Source organism: Erpetoichthys calabaricus, chromosome 11 (genome assembly GCF_900747795.2).
Source record: "Erpetoichthys calabaricus chromosome 11, fErpCal1.3, whole genome shotgun sequence".
NCBI lineage: Eukaryota > Metazoa > Chordata > Cladistia > Polypteriformes > Polypteridae > Erpetoichthys > Erpetoichthys calabaricus.
Genome location: NC_041404.2, coordinates 102,692,626 through 102,712,258, shown reverse-complemented (window position 1 = coordinate 102,712,258; position 19,633 = coordinate 102,692,626). Strand labels below are relative to the sequence as shown.

At 38.0% G+C, this 19,633-nt stretch overlaps 1 protein-coding gene and 1 long non-coding RNA gene across 8 annotated transcripts in view; one reads left to right on the top strand and one right to left on the bottom strand.

Annotated features, from left to right (window-relative positions):
- Positions 1–19,633, bottom strand: part of LOC127529583 (uncharacterized) — a 369,736-nt gene that overhangs the window by 106,303 nt on the left and 243,800 nt on the right. The gene's annotated exons all lie outside the window — the stretch shown is intronic.
- LOC114661355 (potassium voltage-gated channel subfamily C member 1-like) overlaps positions 1,735–19,633 on the top strand; it is a 227,438-nt gene continuing 209,539 nt past the window's right edge. For 2 of the 5 annotated variants that reach the window (XR_007936194.1, XM_051933543.1), the window contains exons 1-2: positions 1,735–3,244; positions 8,937–11,001. Coding sequence is in view for 4 of the 5 variants with exons in the window: in XM_051933543.1 (XP_051789503.1) it covers positions 10,378–11,001 (624 nt within the window). In the remaining variant the exon portion in view is untranslated. The remainder of the gene's footprint in view (positions 3,245–8,936; positions 11,002–19,633) is intronic. The other 3 variants (XM_051933544.1, XM_051933545.1, XM_051933542.1) reach the window with 3 other exon arrangements.

The following is a 19,633-nucleotide window of genomic DNA, read 5'->3' as shown; positions in this document are numbered from 1 at the left end:
GTTGAAAACATTCCTGATCTAAGAACTCAAAAATTAATGATGGAAGTAGGCGCAGATGTTATATACCTACAGATAAGTTGGTAGTGTTAACCGCATATTAAATCATTGCCTAAAATATCTGTTACTTTCCATGATTAAACAAGTGCGATCTTGAATTTCACAGCTCAGTGAAAACAATGTAAAAGCATTCACTTTATAGGATCAGTACTTATTTGACTGCAATTTGAGGTTTACTTTTAGTTGGGCACTTTTTTCAATAAAGCATTGTACTGTTGTCATTTATAACTTGAGTGTCTAATTAATAATAACATTCTTTTACATCATTAAAAAAAGAATACGGTTGATTGGAATGAATTTTCTGGATGCAGACTACTTGATTTGACAACAGGTTACGGTCTGCAATGAACAGACTATCAACCGCTGTGTTTTTGCATTTTTAGGATAAGGGCTGGTTTATACTTCATGCTCAGAATGCGTACGTGCACACATCATGATGGCTGCCACGCTTTCCCAGTGTTCATTTGATGTGTCCTCTTAGTGCGTCCTTAGAAATTAACACGATGCATGTGCGAGTTGCAGTACCACCAAAAAATTGGGGGACGCAGTGAGTTCAAGTTGAAACATAACGTCAGAGTCTTTGTTTACCATCAACATGTAACAGCAAGCCCAATTGCAGGTCCTACAGGATCAATGTGTGTGTTTGAGGAATGGTTCGATTTGGGGAAGCAAATCATCAAACTTAAATACTGACATGCAAATGTATTTATGGTGCTTTTCTTCATCTGTTTCTCGCATAGGCAATGCAAGCTTTGCATATTCCCCATCCTAATGATGCAATACATTTTAAAGGTCTTGCATACCATCTTCTGCTCAGTGAAAGAAAAAGGTCTGTTTCGTGATAAAAGTGGAAATTACAACTTTAATCCCGTAGTTTTTGGCATTAAAGCAGAACGTCGTAATCATCATCTTAAAACTGACCCAGTTTTTAATCCTACATGCTTCTGGGGCCTCCTCCTGCACTGGCAGCAGCGGGCAGCGATTGCCACACACAACACATTCATTTTATAATATTCCAGCTCTCTGCACAATTATAATCCTTAGATTTATAATTGATATCACTTTCATAATGAAATGTATTAAAGCATGTATGCTACATTTTACAGATCAACCAATAACTTCATTTAAATAATACTGTTAACACACGTGAGGGTGGCAGTGCTCCCTCACAGTAGGGAATTACGTCCTTGGTGTTCCTTGCCTGGAGTTGGCATGTTTTCCTGGTGGGATTTCACAGTGTTCTCCAGGTTCCTTTCAAGGACATGCATGTTTGGGGATTTGGTGATGCTAAAATGATGCTAGTGGTATGTATGTTATTGTATTCACCTTGTCTTTAGCTGATGCCCCATCCGGGGATTGTTTTAGCCTCACACTCGATGTTAGCTGGAATTGGTGTGTCCGTTGATTGAGGGATGTAATCATTAAACATCCATCCCTTTCAGAAATATAGTGGCAAGGTTTCCTGGGAGTTTAATGTATGTTTCGGGAAATTCACAACACAGTGATGCTGAACGTTGTTTTCTCAGCATGATGATACCTCTGCCACCTGGTGGAATTCAACAGATTTACATAAAGTAAGCGCGCAAGTATTGTCGTCCACAGGCGCACGCGTCTCATTAACTATAAACACGGCCTAAAATAAGCTCTTTGCAATTCCCCATTCAAGTCACTGGATGGAGCACTGGACCAATAAAAATAATGCTTCAAATGAAGCAGTAGGACGGTGGGCATTTTAGAATATACTTCAATATATGTTTGCTTATAATAATAAAATTATACTGGTGTTACAGCATAGGGGGACCACTTAAACGCAGCCCCTTAAAATAAAGATTAAGCCAAGAGTGAAAAGACATTAGCAGGCGATCGGCCGTGGTTAAAAACAGGGAATGGCTGATAACGTGCTTATGACAGCAGGATGCAGCAAACTGCGACGTGATGATAATATAAGAGTCTCTAATTCCACAACGAGAGACGGATTTATTATTAAGAATTCAGTTAGTCTGGCAAAAAGGCGCTGTAATGCTGACTTTACCTAAAGAAAATTCAGGGTCAGCGATGTCTGAAAATGGTTTCACTTTAAATTGATTTTTGTTGGTGCGGTGTAATTTCTCACGTAAAATAATTCAACGTATGGTGCGGGTTAAAGGTCTCCTCGACTCGTCTGACCTGTGAACACGGTTTTTATACTATCTGGATGAAATTACTTTGCTAGCGATCAGGGGGATGTACTGTATTTTGCACATTTAATAATATTGTCAGAATACTACTGGCATAGTGATTTTAAGGCATCGTTAAAAAAAACGACATTATAAAGAGTGAAATCAGCAGAATCGGTCTATGCGGCAATGGACAATGGTGACCTAGTCGATATTATGTAGGTACCCCCTGCCCCCATTCCAGACAAAGACAAGCTCTTGATCTATTTAGATCTTGGGGGTGGATGCGTGGGGGTGTTGTCAGGAAGGATGTGACCGTGTGACAGAGAATCAAGAATTGAATTTTGTTTCGATGAGTGAAAAGAAAGCAAACGGAACAGAATCCGACCATTTTTATGTATTTGGTAATAAGATATACGATTGTAAAGTCTGGATGTGGAAAACTGTGTCTACGAGAACGCGCTTAGGGTGTGAATGGGAAGTTCGGAGGGAGGGAGTCAAAATCTATAACCATCCTCCATGCGAAGGAAGATTTATTATCGGGGTGTTTTTTTCCTCTTCAGGATCGACTGCATTGATCTTTTCTTGGGCGGGAGCTGGACGAGGCAATTTTGCAGAGAATGGAATACTCCATGCTGTAACTGCGTGAACCAGCATCTTGACAGTGCTCCTTGTGGTCACTTAGAAATACGTATGTAAGATAAGGAACAAATATGTTTCTGCATTTGTTAACGAAAGCTATCCTAAAAGATTTATTCTATGAAACCCCGTTAAAGACTGCTTGGACAGCAAAAAGGAAAATCTGAAGCAAGTTCTGACAAGAATCGAGGACTGTGGCACAGAAGAAAAGAAGTAACAGGCTGATCGATACGTAATAGGGATTTTATTAAAATTAATAACGTATATATTGAAAAAGGGTTTGATCTTTGAAACCGAGTTGCTCTTGTAGCATATTCACGTAGAAAAACTGAAATTTATTAAAATTATTTATGCATACGAATCAAATATATTTTATTTAAAGTTTGGAGAAAGTAAGTATTAATCTTGGATTCCGTTTTCTGTGTGGTGTTTGTATTCGTGAGTTACCGTGTGTTATATGTTTGATTTTCCCCATTTACGTTTTGTCTGTTGCTTCATAAGTTTTATACCCCAGAAATATTTTTTTCCCATAATGTAACATTTTTCGGTGCTCTTTAGATATGATGTAAGAAGATAATGGCAATCTGTTACCGTTTTTAGCGAAAAATAATAATAATTAGGATGATTGTCTTTATAAAGTATGACTGTGTGACTTGAATGCAGGGCTTCGCCGTGTTTGGTGTAAGAAGATCCCATTTAACGCCGAAAGATTAAAGGAATAAACCCTGCGAATGTTTAGCGGCGGTTGAAATGCTAACTCTGCGCTGAGCCAATGGATGGGCGTCGTTTGCGCGAGGCGCTGTGGTCTAAAGCCTGGTTTTATTTGTTTAATTCAGACGAGCACTTTAATTGTAAGCACGCGCCTAAGTCACAGTCATGTTTTACACCTTTCCTAAAATAACATTGTGCGTGTGAAATTACGACCTTCATGGTTACGTTTAAAATATTTAATACTTCAAGTTACAGTTTTAAGGTGAACGAATAACGGAGTCCTCTGTATGTGCAATTTTAAATGGCTTCAGTGAAATCTTGTACGTTTTGTTCTCCTTCCTTCTTTAATTTTGGGTTAAGCAGGTTAAATGGATTGATGTATTATCAGGTGAGCCACCATTTTTCCCATTCTTTGGATACTTCTCGAATGATTCGAAACACTTTTGAGTGCACATGCATGCATACAGTGTATTTAGTATTGTACAAAATATTGCTCATTTTTGGGTCTTTTTTTTTTTTTTTTTTTTTACAAAACTAAAGCATTAACATGCTGCTCAATAAAAAACAATAACATATAGAACCATTTACTTAGAAATTCATACAAAAAAAATCTGAAGCAAAGAAAAACAAAGATCAACCTACACCCAAGACGAGGACGAAAAGAAGGGGACACGAGCAGAAAAGCAAAAAGAATTCCTTATAACTTTTTTTAATGTGATAAGTTAACATGAAAGACGCGATTATATGCTCAAGATGGTCATTCTATATTAATGAATGCTTACCATGTTTACAAAAACACGTTTTGTTCATATCCTCTGGAGAGAATATTTTTTTTTTCTTACTTTGAGGTAATTCAGAACGTCAATTACTGACTGAGTTATAGAAGGTGGATTGGGGTTCATCCAGTCTAGCGAGATAAGGCTGTGTGCTAGTGGTGTGGTTGGTGTTAGGCCATTACAATCGATTTATCCCTATGTACTTTAATGCCGTTGGAAAATACACCAGATTTTGTCGTTAATACATTAGGAGTTATTGTAACACTGAGGGTGTCAGAGAAGTATTTAAAGTTTTTTTCCCCCAAAATTATGTAAATTTAGCACATTCCTGGGACATATGGGGCTAGTAATTTTTGAGGTTAGCAACGTCTTTCCCAGGATACGTTTTGGACAGTTTTAAACGAGATAAATGTGGTAGATGAAAGGCCTTTAGTTGAATTATAGAATGCTTTGCACATATAAAACTACTGAGTATTCATGTACACATAGAGTCGCGACAAAGAAGAGATTTCTATGCGGTTTTTAAATGTGACATTAATATGTTCAAACCCGTAAGAAGTATTTCAATAAAACGTAAAGCGTCACTGAAAAGTTCCTTTAAACACTAGCAGAAATGCGGTTTACAATACCGTTTATTCACAGGTATAAACTGCATCACTCAAAGGCACATTTCACAATGACTGATGTACTACAGTACTGTATACCTAAATACTTAAACTTAGACATGTTGTCTGACAGTTTTACCGTTTAGTTTATTAAAAGTTAAACCTGTACCGACCACAGCAAAATTATAGCTCACTGGCAATGACGTTTAGACTAACATAGGCGGAAATGACCTGCGTTTGCAATATAATATCCGCAAAACACAAAATCCGTGTTAAAGGCCGTTTCACCTATTAAATTATGATGACAAAGTTTGCAAATCAGATGCTACAGACGAGTAGCGAAATGCATATTACAGTAATAGTTACTTGGCTCAGATAACATGATTTGCTGGTGTGCGCAATGAGAACAAGGGTGATTTGAGTAATTATTTAAGTAACAGTACTAGCTCGATACAGTCCTAAAAACAGTCGACGTTATATTCGAAGAAATGTAACTTTGGAAATGTAAATGCGAAGCTTCTTCTATACTGAATACCTATAAAAAAAATCCCCGCGTGTGACATAAGGGAAGCAGAACTGAAAGTGAAACTGTAGTATGTACCTTTAGCTATACATTCAAGTGTGAACTTAATTTTAATATCCAACGCCTTTTGGGTAAAAGTATGTATGCTATTACCCTAGTAATTTAGAATAACGATGGATTTTCTCTACAATGTAGGGTTGGAGAGATATGCAGTCGCCTGCCACCAATTACAGGTTTACGAATAGTGCCGGGAAAGTAAGAAAGTCAAACAGGTATAACGCAACTCATCAAAAAAAGCCTTCCTTTTAAGGGGTGTGCATGTGGAAAGCCGTGAAAGGCATAAGAGCAAAATGTCTAAAAACTGAAGAGACTTAATGAAATTACTAGAGTGAAAGTATATTTTAAAATGATAACTTATACATAGCTTTCACTGTGAAAGTCTTTTGTAATTGACTTGCTTTCAAACAAACAAAAGCGTAAGTACAATAACAATCATTTTAATATGTGCATCCTTTTTTAACCATCCCTTTTCAAAGTCATGCTGTATTTCAATTTAGAATTGCCAATGCCAAAGAGTATCCCACAGAAATTCAAAAAATCTCTTTACATTAACATATCTATTAATATTATTTAATTAAATGATATATATCATACAATAAGATAATTTTTCTTCGGTCCAAATGGTATGATTATTTTAACACAATATAAACCTCAGAATAAACACAGTCACCGTGTTTTCAAAAAATAAATACATTTCCAAGAGCCTCCGTTTGTTAGATTGGTGACTTTCGCAGAAACTGTAATCCATTTTCCCCAACCAGCTTTTTCTGCTCTAGCATTACTGGTGTCTGACACATTCTTGTCGAAATTAAATCTAAAGCTATATAACAGTTATAGGATAACTGTATAAAGTTTAATTAACTTTGTCCAGTTTTTATTGTCTTAATCAATTTTTTTTGCAGTACAGGATCGAGAGAGGCCGAGGAATAAAGTTTTAAACGCAGGAATCGAGTCTGAACCTGGACTCTTATGCACGTAGCTTAATGCTGTGTTTTTCATTTATTTATTTATTTAAATAATTTTCTCATGTTGCCATTTCCTACGTGCATTTTATTTTGGCGTAGTTGGTGGTGTAGTTGGCTCGAGGACCCATCGGTCTGAATCGTGTGCTCAGTCGTTGTGCATGTAAACATTTTTACATTTTCCTTTTGTATGAGTGGAGTTTCCCTCTAACACCTCCAAAGTTAGTCTTACTGGCAATTTCAAATCAGTCTAAAAATTCGTGAGTTGACCCTGCGATGGATTGGTGCTCTGTCCAGGACTAGCTCCTGCCTTCTGCTGCGTGCTACAGGAATAAGCATGCACTCAGGGACCCGTTTCAAATTGCCACTCAACCTAACTAGCATGTCTTTCAAGATGTTCGAAGAAAACTTTCGTGAAGTACGTGTAAACACCACATGACAACGTTTGGGCACTGATTTGAAACAGGAGACGCTGCATCCATAAGTTGGCACATACTTGTAGCAAGTACATACCTTAAAATAATGGTGCCAAAGTAGTTCCTTAGAGCGATGCAACATGCGAACCATTTTCGGTCCCCAAAAAAACCAACATGAAGGTTCCATAAAGAACCTTTATTTAGTTAGATCTGTAACAGTCTCCCACGGTATGGTAACAGACCTGTGAAATGCCAATGGGTTTCTGATTTTAAAAGGATTCTTGCTGCATGCAACCAGTCCAGGTATTCTTAATTTGTTATTTTCCTGCTAGATTGCCTACCATGCATTAATTGATTTTTTTCTACGTATTAGGAAGTTTTTCAAAGCACAAAAAAACAACTTAATATGCAAAGAACCCTTCCCAGGGTAAAATGGTGCTTTGTCGTTCAAAGGTTCAAGCTGGAACTACCACAATCCTGTAAAGAACCATAAAGTGCCTAAGAACTAGTATTTTAATTTAAGAGTGCACATACGTATCATGTTTATAAAATGCCCATATACACTTATGTGATCTTTACTTTTTACTCTTTATTCTCAGGCGTTTTTAAAACACTACCAGCTTGTCTTCGACTGTCAGAGCAAAAGAATCGGCGATACTCGGTATAGGAGTAATGATTTAACATCACTTTAGGTCAACCAAAGTGCATTTTATTGCTTTTCCTCCTGGAGTTTTTCAAAGCAGTTTTATTGGTGTGCTTTGTACTAACAATGAAGCAGGTTGAAACCAGTTTCGAAGCAAGTAAATAAATACATAATTTTCAATAACGTAAAAGATTAACAAAATTCTTCATGGGCCCTTTCATAAAAACTCTTTAAGCAAGTAACATTATCCTACACCACAAAATCTTGGGAAATGATGAATTTAGCAGACCTGACATCGCCAATGTAATGTTATCTCTCTAATACTTATGTCAAATGGACATTTTACATTTCATTTCAAAAGAAGCAACTAAGATTTTATTTTAGCAGACTGATAAACACTAAATTATTTCTTTTTTTCAAATGCTCAGAGAGGCAGTATTCACCAAAAGAATGGTAATGTTTTTCGTGAAAATTACTTTAATGTTGTAGTCTTAAGAAAAAGGTCTTTTTCTGCTCTTGCAAATTTGGTGAACGTGCAATAAAAACAATGGGTCTTTAAATAAGCAATTGACTTAAAAATGTTTCTGCTTTGCTACTTGGTACTACGGGTAACCACTAGAGGACACTGTGTGGTGCAGTAATATGGGAGGAGAAAAAAAAAACCTTTGTCTTTTTTACCCATTTTCCTATGCACCTCCCAACAAACGTACGTTTTCCTTTGAAAATTCCTGAACCACTAATCAAAACCTGGCGCTGTCATCAATGCTTACTATGTATGACCCTACCGTTTTTCTAAGAATACAAGGATCAGGTGTGTGTGCGTGTGTATATAAGAGTAGGGGGTGGTACTTGGCTATATGCGCGAGATAAATTGCTTAAGGAATGTTGAATTCCACGACATTTCCCCTAATAATTTGGTCGTATACGTTTAATTTTATACGTGTACAGTGTCCTATTGTTTTTTTTATTTTTTTTTATTGCCCATTCGATGTTTATATGTGTATTAATTATTGTATTCTTGTTTCATTTTTGCCAGTTTATTTGTGTCCCTTGGATGAATCTGAAAGCCAAACAGCTGTAAACATGCAAAAGATCAACTATTAATTATAGCAAAAAAAAAAAATACACGTCAATTCTGATTATAGTCCTAATGAGTGGAAGTGCCGCACAACATTGTGAAATTTAAGATTACTTTTGTTTTTAAATAGATGTCATGTAGCATAATTTAAACTCAGAACTACAGAGTGCAAATTCGCAGATTCGAACTAAAGCTAAACCGGGATACGTCTAGAATATGGGCAGTCGAGGGACTTCTTTAAAATATGATGAATTAAAGGTCTAATTTTAAAAGAACCTAATACACCTTCTTTTTTCATTTCTTCCTACAGGCTTTTGTTTCAGGCTTATTCAGAACAATGATACAAAAGGATTATTTTTGGAGTGAGATAATCGATTAATGTGAAGCAACCCTGGACTGCAACAGAGAAATTCATCGCATTTTACTTTTTATTCTTTAATCCATACTGAGGGTTTTTAATCTTAATAACTGGATCTTCTTGGATAACAATTGTGCACGCTAAATAATTAGCGCGAATTGCTGTCCATGGTGCTGAACTCTAGTCATTTTAGGTGTCTAGTTTCGACTGTCATTGAATACCTACCAATTTTGTATTTTTGAGATTTCTTAGCAATCACGTTTCTTGCGGTGAGACGGTAACCTTATTATAGGATAAACGACAGAGAGACTTTATTGCATGCTGAATGCAAATAAAGAAAGAAAGACGGAACATAGCCTGTTTAAAATTAAAACCTGTATTAAAACATACGAGACCGCAAAGCAGATTAAAAATAAAGGTGGTAGTAGGAAATCTAACGGCAGAGAAAGTAGTCAAGAGAAAGGAAACGAAGGCAAAAATGTGATGACTATGAGAAAGTCCTGATTCGTCGCATCACCAATGTAATTCGATCCGCTGTTGCGGCATTAGTACCTGAAGGGGAAGAAGGTACATCATTGTTAGAGACAGCAGGGGTGGGGGGCGACAGTGCAGCTGAACATTAGGGTCAAACATCACAGTCTATCCGCCTGTGAGTTACAGATCAAAAGAGAAAGGAAGACGTTTTACACAAATAAAACCCCAGTGCCTTTGGAAGGAAATGCACTTTTATAATACACGTGTTTAAACACATATGGCTATATAAATAAGTCCCAAATAGCTATGTTATGGTTTTATTTAAGACCAACTTTGTAGTTATTAACTAATTAACTAGCTAAGTGCAAACTGTTATACATAGGAACAAAGTAATGAGACATATTGTTAGAAAAACAATGGAAATGTACAAGTAAAGAAAGAAGGCAGATCTAAAGATAAGAGGGGAGAAAGACATAACAGCAAAGTAGCAAAACGATTCTCAAACCAGATAATACATTATCGGAATCCTTATATTACTTTTAACTGGAGTCTATGAGCGTTTGGGCGAAACAGGAAGGTGAGGAATGAGAGACGGAGTCAACCAATTAACCTTGTCGAGTTGCAAGCAGAGGAATTTTTTTACAAAGCTAGAATCTGTAGGTTTGCCACCTCTGCTCTTTTTCTGTCTTTTTCTCTGTCTCCGTCGTTCCTGTATTTAGTGGATAATCAGTACTATTTTCCCCTCTCTTTCCAACCCTCAGCCCTTTCCTACTCTTCACTTGCTTCAGCTCAGAGCCCTCCTCCCCCTCCCTCAAACCCCCAAGAACCCAACCCTCCTTAAACCCACTCCACACTCCCCGTCCAACCCCCCACCCCCCCTCCGTCCCCCCGCCTACCGTCCTCCAGCTCGGTAGGCCAAATGATTAGCTCAGTTTGCGTATCCTCTTTTCGCGGACGGAAGTCGGGCAACAAGGTCCCTACCAAGACATGCTCAAAAAGCGAGATGGGTCCGCAGCAGGACAGCGACAAGATAGTGATAAACTGTGGGGGAGTCCGCCACGAGACCTACCGCAGTACCTTAAAAACCCTTCCTGGGACCCGTCTTTCCTGGCTCACAGAACCTGACGCCTTTAGCAATTTTGATTATGATCCAAAATCGGATGAGTTCTTTTTCGACCGGCATCCTTCAGTTTTTGCTTATATTCTCAATTACTACCGGACTGGCAAGCTACACTGTCCCAACGACGTATGTGGCCCCTTATTCGAGGAGGAGCTCGCTTTCTGGGGGATTGACGAGACCGATGTGGAAGCTTGTTGTTGGATGACTTACCGACAACACAGAGATGCTGAGGAAGCTTTGGACAGTTTTGAAACCCCCGAGCCCGAACCTCCCGAGGATGACCCTGCACTCACCGGTGGTGCGGACGGCGACCTCAAGCGCCTTTGCCTACAAGAAGACGGAAGAAAGCAAGGCTGGTGGAAGACTTGGCAGCCGCGAATTTGGGCTTTGTTCGAAGATCCCTATTCTTCCAAGTACGCCAGAGTAAGTGAGAATGGCTATTGCATATTTCTAATTTACACGTATAACAAAGCAGATTGATACGTGCGACATATAGATAACAATGTACTGAATGTGTTTCCTGTTCATGTTTATTAGTTTCACAAGTTTTAAGAACCCAGAATGCAGTGATATATTACTAAGGCTGCGTTTAACCAGTTAGCATAAAACATTCCATAGCACATATATCAGCCTTGTTCAAATAGTGCACATCTCGTTTTGTTGTTTTTTTCGTTGGAAGGAGGGTAACAGCTGAAGGTCTAGTGTAGAAGTAGATGTAACTGAAGCATTGCTATTGCCGCGATATTCCAGTCATCATTGTTGCTGCAGTATTAGACCACACGTAGTTCTATTACAAACAATTACATTATTCCGAACTCAAGAGAGCGAAACCCCCACCTCTCAGCCCTTGAAATAACGAAATTTGCAGTTTTAGGTAAAACATTTAATACTTCAGCATTGATGTTTCACTTAACAGTATTGCAAACGCATGCACAATCATATGTTCTTGTACCTAAGGGCAGTAGTGTAATATCTGCAGTGTACTGTTAGTTAACAGAAAAAAGAAAAAAAAAATCTACACTTCGTTTGTCATTGCGCTATATACATCCCGTGATCAAAGTGTTTAATATTCAAAAACAGTGCGTCTAATGTAATGCTATAGAAATCAACTATTGCATAGTTTTCCAATTAATGAATTTGTGTATGCATTGTCATGTTTGTCAAGAGTATGAAATAACTGAAATACTCCTTAACAGATGTTATTTATTGGTTATATCCAACACCATGTTTAAATGCACGAAATACTCTTCTTCTTCTCAGAAACAAGGTTTTAATATAAAATGATCATAAGGTAAAAAATTTGGTGTTTGTGCTTTTCAACGTCTTTTTTATTTTTAAAGCTGTTACCCTTTTCAGGCGTGCAGAAATTACACCTTGCGAAGCAGTTTTCAAAGAGATCTTTTTTTCCCTTTTTTAAAAGCAGTGCATTGTGTCGCATACTGTCTTTGGATGTCAATTTTTCAATACAGTAACCTGGAAACGATGTTCGACGAAAGGACTGGAATTTGAGAAAAAAGCACCAGAACAGCAATTTTTGCCGCTGCTGAGTAAACGCCTTATATAGATAACACCGGTTTCTGCTTAGCTTGCAAAGCTTCATGATGCTTTGAAAACCGTTTACTGGACTGCAGTGCACGATCTCGTCGTGGATCTACTGCAGCAGTCCAAGATTTTAAGGAATTAAGGTTAAAAACTCATGTTTGAAATTTTCTAAGACAATCGAAGGCAGAAATCTGGAAAACCACATTTCATGTTTCATGAAATCTTTAATCACTGATTCTTCTTCTTTTTATGTATTACCGTTGGTATTACCGCTGTAACTATTAATTATTAGTTGTCTGCTTAACATTAATAGGGGGCTTTAATGTACCTAGGAGCAGCCCTGAGGTACTCTGTGTGTTCTATTATAACTTTATATTCATAACATTATTTATGACCATAAGTTGGGGGTAAATGAAGAAGGAGGTTGGACAATAGGAGGGTGAATTATTTATTTATTGTAACTTCTTCAATCCAGAAGTTCAGCTTTGTCCAGAATGATATGATGTGTGACACAGGAGAAACTATGTGCCAATACCATTTCACAAAGCGTGAAGGTGGTAAACTTTGGAAACTGGACTGTAACTTTGGAAACAGACCTTTAATACATATAGTTTGATTTTTATCTCCACACTTTATCTCTACACTTAGGCAATGATATATGACTAAGAAACACTCTTTTCTGTACAAAATATTTGTGTCCTCTGAGAGCTGTTTAGCCCAAGAAGCATGCTATACTTCAATTTTTAGCTTTCTCTTCAGCACTGCACTGCATCTTTGTCATATATGTTGTATGATATATACTGTATATTAACAGTTTTGAACATTTTAACCTTTATTGATTTTTATTCATAATCATTTTGTTTAATGATTGATTCAGTGCTGTAAGCTAACTATAATGTGAAGAGTGCTTTTTTATAACAATCACATTCTAATGTCTATACCTTTTTATTAAAATTCAGATTAACATTCGGCTTTATTTTAAGTTCCTTTATTTTATCATGCATCATAGTGACATCATATCTAATTTGTTATTAGTATTGTGCTTGATCCAACAGCAATCTCTAGAGAGTATAGTAGATATGAATGAGGCTCACAGAGAGATGCAGCTTCAGTGCTGTGTTCTTTAATGCTGATGAAAAAAACAAAAAGGAACACAGCTGTAATGTGAAAGTCATACTCATAATGTATTAATTAGTAGATTAATTTCCTATATCTGTGAATTAATGTATTATTGAATGATAAATTACAGTGATCACACAAAAGCTGTACAGTATTATGCAGTAAAACTATTGCTGCCCTTGTGTGAATGTGTAGTAAAATATACATTGTATGTCATATATATACAGTATTATCTATCCATCCACATACTTTAAGAAATGAATTGAATTCATATATCTAATCATTCATATTATATAGAGGTATAAAGTATGGGAGTGAAAGATGCTATTTTCAAATACATTTAAATGTGAATGTTTACAACATAAGGTATAGACATTGATCAGGAGCAATCATTTAATACTTGAACAGCTATAACATACCCTTTATAAGCTGCTCAAAAAATTAAAGGAACACTTTGAAAGCACATTAGATCTCAATAAGAAAAAAAATCATGCTGGATATATGTACTAATATGGACTGGGTAATGTGTTGGGAACGAAAGGATGCCACATTGTTTGATGGAAATGAAAACAATCAACCTACAGAGGGCTGAATTCAAAGACACCCCAAAAATCAAAGTGAAAAATTGATGTGGCCTGCTAGTCCATTTTGCTGAAATTTCATTGCAGCAGCTCAAAATCGTACTCAGTAGTTTGTATGGTATCCACATGCTTGTATGCATGCCTGACAACTTCAGGGCATGCTCCTAATGAGATGACAGATGGTGACCTGGGGGTCTCCTCCCAGATCTGGACCAGGGCATCACTGAGCTCCTGGACAGTCTGAGGTGCAACCTAGTGGTGTCAGATGGACCGAAACTTAATGTCCCAGAGGTGTTCTATTGGATTTAGTTCAAGGTGAGTTTGGGGGACAGTCAATAGTATCAATTCCTTCATCCTCCAAGAACTGCCTGCATACTCTCACCACATGAGGCCGGGCATTGTCATGCACCAGGAGGAACCCAGAACCAACTGCACCAACATAGGGTCTGACAATGGGTCCAAGAATTTCATCCCAATACCTAATGGCAGTCAAGGTGCCGTTATCTAGCCTGTAGAGGTCTGTGCGTCCCTCCATGGATATGCACCCCAAACCATCACTGACACACCACCAAACCGGTCATGCTGAATGATGTTACAGGCAGCATACCATTCTCCACGGCTTCTCCAGACCCTTTCATGTCTGTCACATGTGCTCAGGGCGACCTGCTCTCATCTGTGAAAAGCACAGGGTGCCAGTGGTGGACCTGCCAATTCTGGTATTCTATGAAAAATGCCAATTGAGCTCCACGGTACTGGGCAGTGAGCACAGAGCCCACTAGAGAATGTTGGGCCCTCAGGCCACCCTCATGAAGTTTGTTTCTGATTGTTTGGTCAGAGACAGTCACACCAGTGGCCTGCTGGAGGTCATTTTGTAGGGCTTTGGCAGTGCTCATCCTGTTCCTCCTTGCCCAAAGGAGCAGATACCAGTCTTGCTGATGGGTTAAGGACCTTCTACAGCCCTGTCCAGCTCTCCTAGAGTAACTGCCTGTCTCCTGGAATCTTCTCCATGCCATTGAGACTGTGCTGGGAGACACAGCAAACCTTCTGGCAATGCCACATATTGATGTGCCATCTTGGAGAAGTTGAACTACCTGTGCAACCTCTGTAGGGTCCAGGTATCGCCTCTTGCTACCAGAAGTGACATTGGCCATAGCCAAATGCAAAACTAGTGAAAAAACAGTCAGAAAAGATAAGAAATGTCAGTGGCCTCCACCTGTTGAACCATTCCTGTTTTGTGGGTTGTCTCATTGTTGCCCTTCTAATGCACCTGTTGTTAATTTCATTAACACCAAATCAGCTGAAACTGATTAACAGCCCCGTCTGCTACTTAACTGACCAGATCAATATCCCAGAAGTTTCATTGACTTGATGCTATACTCTGATTAAAAAGTGTTTCTTTAATTTTGTTGAGCAGAATATTTATTCTTGAATTACATGTATATTTCAAGGGAAATTTAAATTAGAGTCAGAGGGTTTGGAATAGACATGCATCAATGATGCTGATAATGCAACAACCAATAGTTTTTAAAAGAAACATTAACACAGACATATTCCCCATAATCTATTTTAAGATTATGAGGAGCTAGAGTTTATCTCAGTAGAACCAGGTGCAAGGCAGAAACCAATATTGAACTGGGTGCCAGCTTATTGCAGGGTCCACTCATGTGCACATCTACACAAAGCTAATTTAGAATAACCAGGAATCCTAATACATAACTTGTTAAATTTTTTTTTTTATTTTGATCACTTTTGCAATAGATATGTCATGTTGATATTGTAAAAATTAATTTCAAAATGAAATATTTTCTGAATTTTGATAAATTGTGCATTTAAAAATAAGGATTTATTAAGATTATGTAGTTATTGACAGCTAAAGTGTTACATGGAAAATCTATTTTGTTATTCTTTTAAAATAGATCTTAAGTTATTGAATGTACAGTTCATTGCATACTCAATATGTGGTTCAAATTACAGTTACTATTATTACTTTTTTAAATGCAGAAAGGATCATTTTAATTACCTTTTCAAACAATTGTTAAGTACAAAAATGTTTAGATAATTAAGGTATAGCTTGCTTCCATGGAAAACTTTAGTTTTTCTAACAGTTACATTTACTTTCCTACTGCATTGCTGAGGTGTTCATTTTGAGCCTATTTATATGACCTTTATTCTGATACTGTATATGCAGTAGTCTATCTGTACATTAGTAAACATATCTACATTTAAAAAAGACAGACAAATCTGAGCAAATAGCACATATACAATTTTTAAAAACAAGATGAACACTTGTGTGTGTTGGCAGGTAGCAAATTATATTAACTTGGTTATTCTGAAATTTGTTAATAAATCCTTAAAAACTGGCAAGGTGATAGTTCTGGAATTGAGCAGAAGTTAATGTTTCTTGATCTGTAGAGTTTGAATTATCAGGTGGAATATTTTTATGCTGTGTCATTTGTAGAGCAGTAGAGTGGTGCAGAGTTTAGTGCTTATACCTTAGCACACCTGGGACCTGTCTTGTAATCTTAGTCTGGCCATTGCCTGAATGGAGCTGGCACATTTTCCCAATATTAGTGTGGGTTTTCTGTGGATTATCCAAGTTCCTCTCTGATTACAAAGACATTCTGCTTAAATTAGTTCACACCTCTACATTAGCCTGGTGTGACAGAGTGACCATGAGTGTGACAATGATTATGGACTGACATCACACTGAGGATTTGTTTCTGTATTGGGTTCAGAGAATTAAATGATGGATATGAGTTTTGTGTTTATTTACCAGTGAGAATGCCTTTCTGCTACCTTTGGTTTGATTGTCTGAGTTTGCTGATTGATTTATTTCAGTCAATTTGCAAATTACAACACTTTTTGTACATGCCATCCCCAACAATACACCTCCCATTTCAGGGTATCATGTTTGGGACATAGAAATGGCACAGTGGGTATAGAAAACATCTAAGTCATTGGGTAACTGGTGTTATATACTATTTGAAACTGGTAAAAATCATACAAGTACATTCACCTTTTCCTTCTGTGGTAAAGTCTGCTGTATGCTTAGGGTCATTGTCATGTTGGAAGGTGAACCTTCTTCCCATTGACAACCTTCTGGCAGAGAGCAGCAGGTTTTCCTCAAGACTTTGATAGTACTTTGCCCCATCCATTCTTCCTTCTGTCTTGACAAGTGTTCCAGTCCCGGCTACAGACAAGCACTTCCACAACAGGATGCTATCACCTCCATGCTTTACTATAGATATAGTGTTCTTTGGATGGTAAACTTTACTGGCTTTTTGCCAGTTATACTGTTTGGCATTGAGGCTAAACAGTTCAATTTTGGTCTCATGTGACCAAAACACCTTTTTCCATTTGGCCTCAGAATCTTCAAGGTGCGTTTTGGCAAAGTTCAATTGAGACTTGATGAGGCTTTTCTTGAGGAATGGCTTTTTTCTTGCAGCCCTCTCATACAAGTCACAGTTGTGATATTGTTGTCACATGCACACAATGACCACTCTTTGCCAAAAAGTCCTGTAACTGCTTCAGAGTTGCCATAGACCTCTTGGTAGCCTCTCTGACCAGTTTCCTTCTCGCGCTTCCATCCAGTTTGGAGGGGTGGCCTCATCCGGGAAGGGACCTTGTAGAAGTAAACATTTCCACTTCTTGATTATGGATTTTACTGTGCTCCTAGGGAATGATAAAGCATTTGAATTTTTTTGTATCCATCTCCTGACTTGTGCCTGTCCACAACTTTATCTCTGAGATCTTTTGACAGTACCTTGCCACCCATAGTTGATTGTTTTCAGTTGCACTTCCAAGCACTGGAATGCTCTAGGAATATCTGATTTTATGCAAAACTATTCACAATGATTACAGCTGATCACAGTTGGAATCCAGTTAGCTTGGTGTGCAATGGAGAAGGTGATTAGTTACACCTGATTGTGTTTACAAGTATTTTTAGGAGGCAGTGATCCTTTAACCATCTCAGTTATTCTGTTTTTTTCTGAACTGTTGCTATTATATCTTTCACTTGTCTAAGTTGCATTGAGTACATACAGATGGAAACTTTTTTTAGTGTGTATGTCTTCATTTTATTCTGCAAAGCAACAAAATGTGAATATTTTAAAGGGAGAGGGGGTTTTCTATACCCACTGTAGGTATATTAAAGCAGTTATATTTAGTACTTTGTTGCATATCCCTTGCATGCAATGACAGCTTGAAGTCTGTGATTCATAGACATCACCAGGTACTGAGTATCTTCTCTGATGATGCTCAGCCAAGCATCTAAAGCAGCCATCTTAAGCTCCTGATTGTTTTGGGGGCTTACCTCCTTAAGTTTTCTGTTCATCATATGGTATGTATGTTAATTTGGGGTGACTGGTTTGACCATTCAATAATTGTCCATATTTTAGCTTTTGTGTTGTCTTAGTAGTATGTTTGGGATCATTATCTTGTTATAGGATGAAGTGATTTTAGAGGGATTTCCTGGAAATTTAGCAGATAAGATGTTTCTGTACACCTCAGAATTCATTGTGTCACTGCCGTCAGCAGTTACATTATCAGTGAAGATAAGTGTACCAGTACCTGTGGCAGCCACATATGCCCTGGCCGTAACACCCCCACCACCATGTTTAACAGATGAGGCGGCGTGCTTTGGATTTTGAGCAGTAACTTTTCACCTCTACACTTTTCTCTTGCCATCACTCTGATGCAGGTTTATATTTACCTCATTTGTCCACAATACATTTTTCCAGAACTCTGCAGACTTTTCTAAGTACTTTTTCGCAAACTATAATCTGGCTATCATGTTTTAGTGGCAAACTAGTTTTTTGCATTTTGCAGTGTGGCCTCTGTATTTCTGTTCATGAAGTTTTCTGATAATACACAAACACATCTGCCTCCTGAAGACTGTTTCTGATTTCTCAGACAGGAATTTGGGACATTTTCTTTACCACATTGAGTGTTCTTCTGTCATCAGTAGTGAAAGTCTTCTTTGGTCTACCTCCCTTTGTAATTACCGAGCTCACCAGTGCATTCTTTCTTCCTAATGATATTGCAGTTGGTTTAGGTAACCCTAAGGTTTTACAAATGTCTCTAATGGTTTTATTATTGTTTTTCTGCTTTATAATGGCTTCTTTAACTTTCATTGGCATACCTCTTATCCTAATGTTGAACAATGACCACTACAGACTCCAAAGGTAGTCTGTAAATAGAAGCAAGCTTAGGTATCTAACGCCTGCACTATTGAAGCAATGAAACACGCCTGACTAATCACAAACACCTGTGATGCCAGTTGTCCCAAACATTATGGTGCCATGAAACAGAGGGTGGCATGTATGAAAAGTATTGAATTTTACGTGGTGGGATTAAAATGTATGCGAACACCCTTAAATTAAAGTTTGCAATGTGCACATTAATTATGTCTAAATTGTTTTCCTTGTGATATTAAACTTCAGAGCAGAGGGGTAAATCAAGGAAAAATGTGTGTCTCAAACATTTTGGAGGGCACTGGTATATTTATGTGTGTGATATAGTGTGGCGGGTGCCACGGCCATTAACCGGCTATGATGTCAGCTAGATGGAAGGACCAGGTGGAGAGTATCCACAGGGCACTACCTTTCCCGGGACACTTGAGGGCAACCTGCCTGGATGGCTGTGGCACCATGGATTCCCGCAGGTTATACTGGGAGTTGTAGTTTGCTACAGCCTTGTTGGGTTACGTGAAGGCCGTCAGGGGGAGCTGCAGAGCCCTACAGTGGACACACCTGGGAGTGATTCCAGGTAGCACTGATGAGCCACCTGGAGCACTCCCATGACCTGCTAAAAAG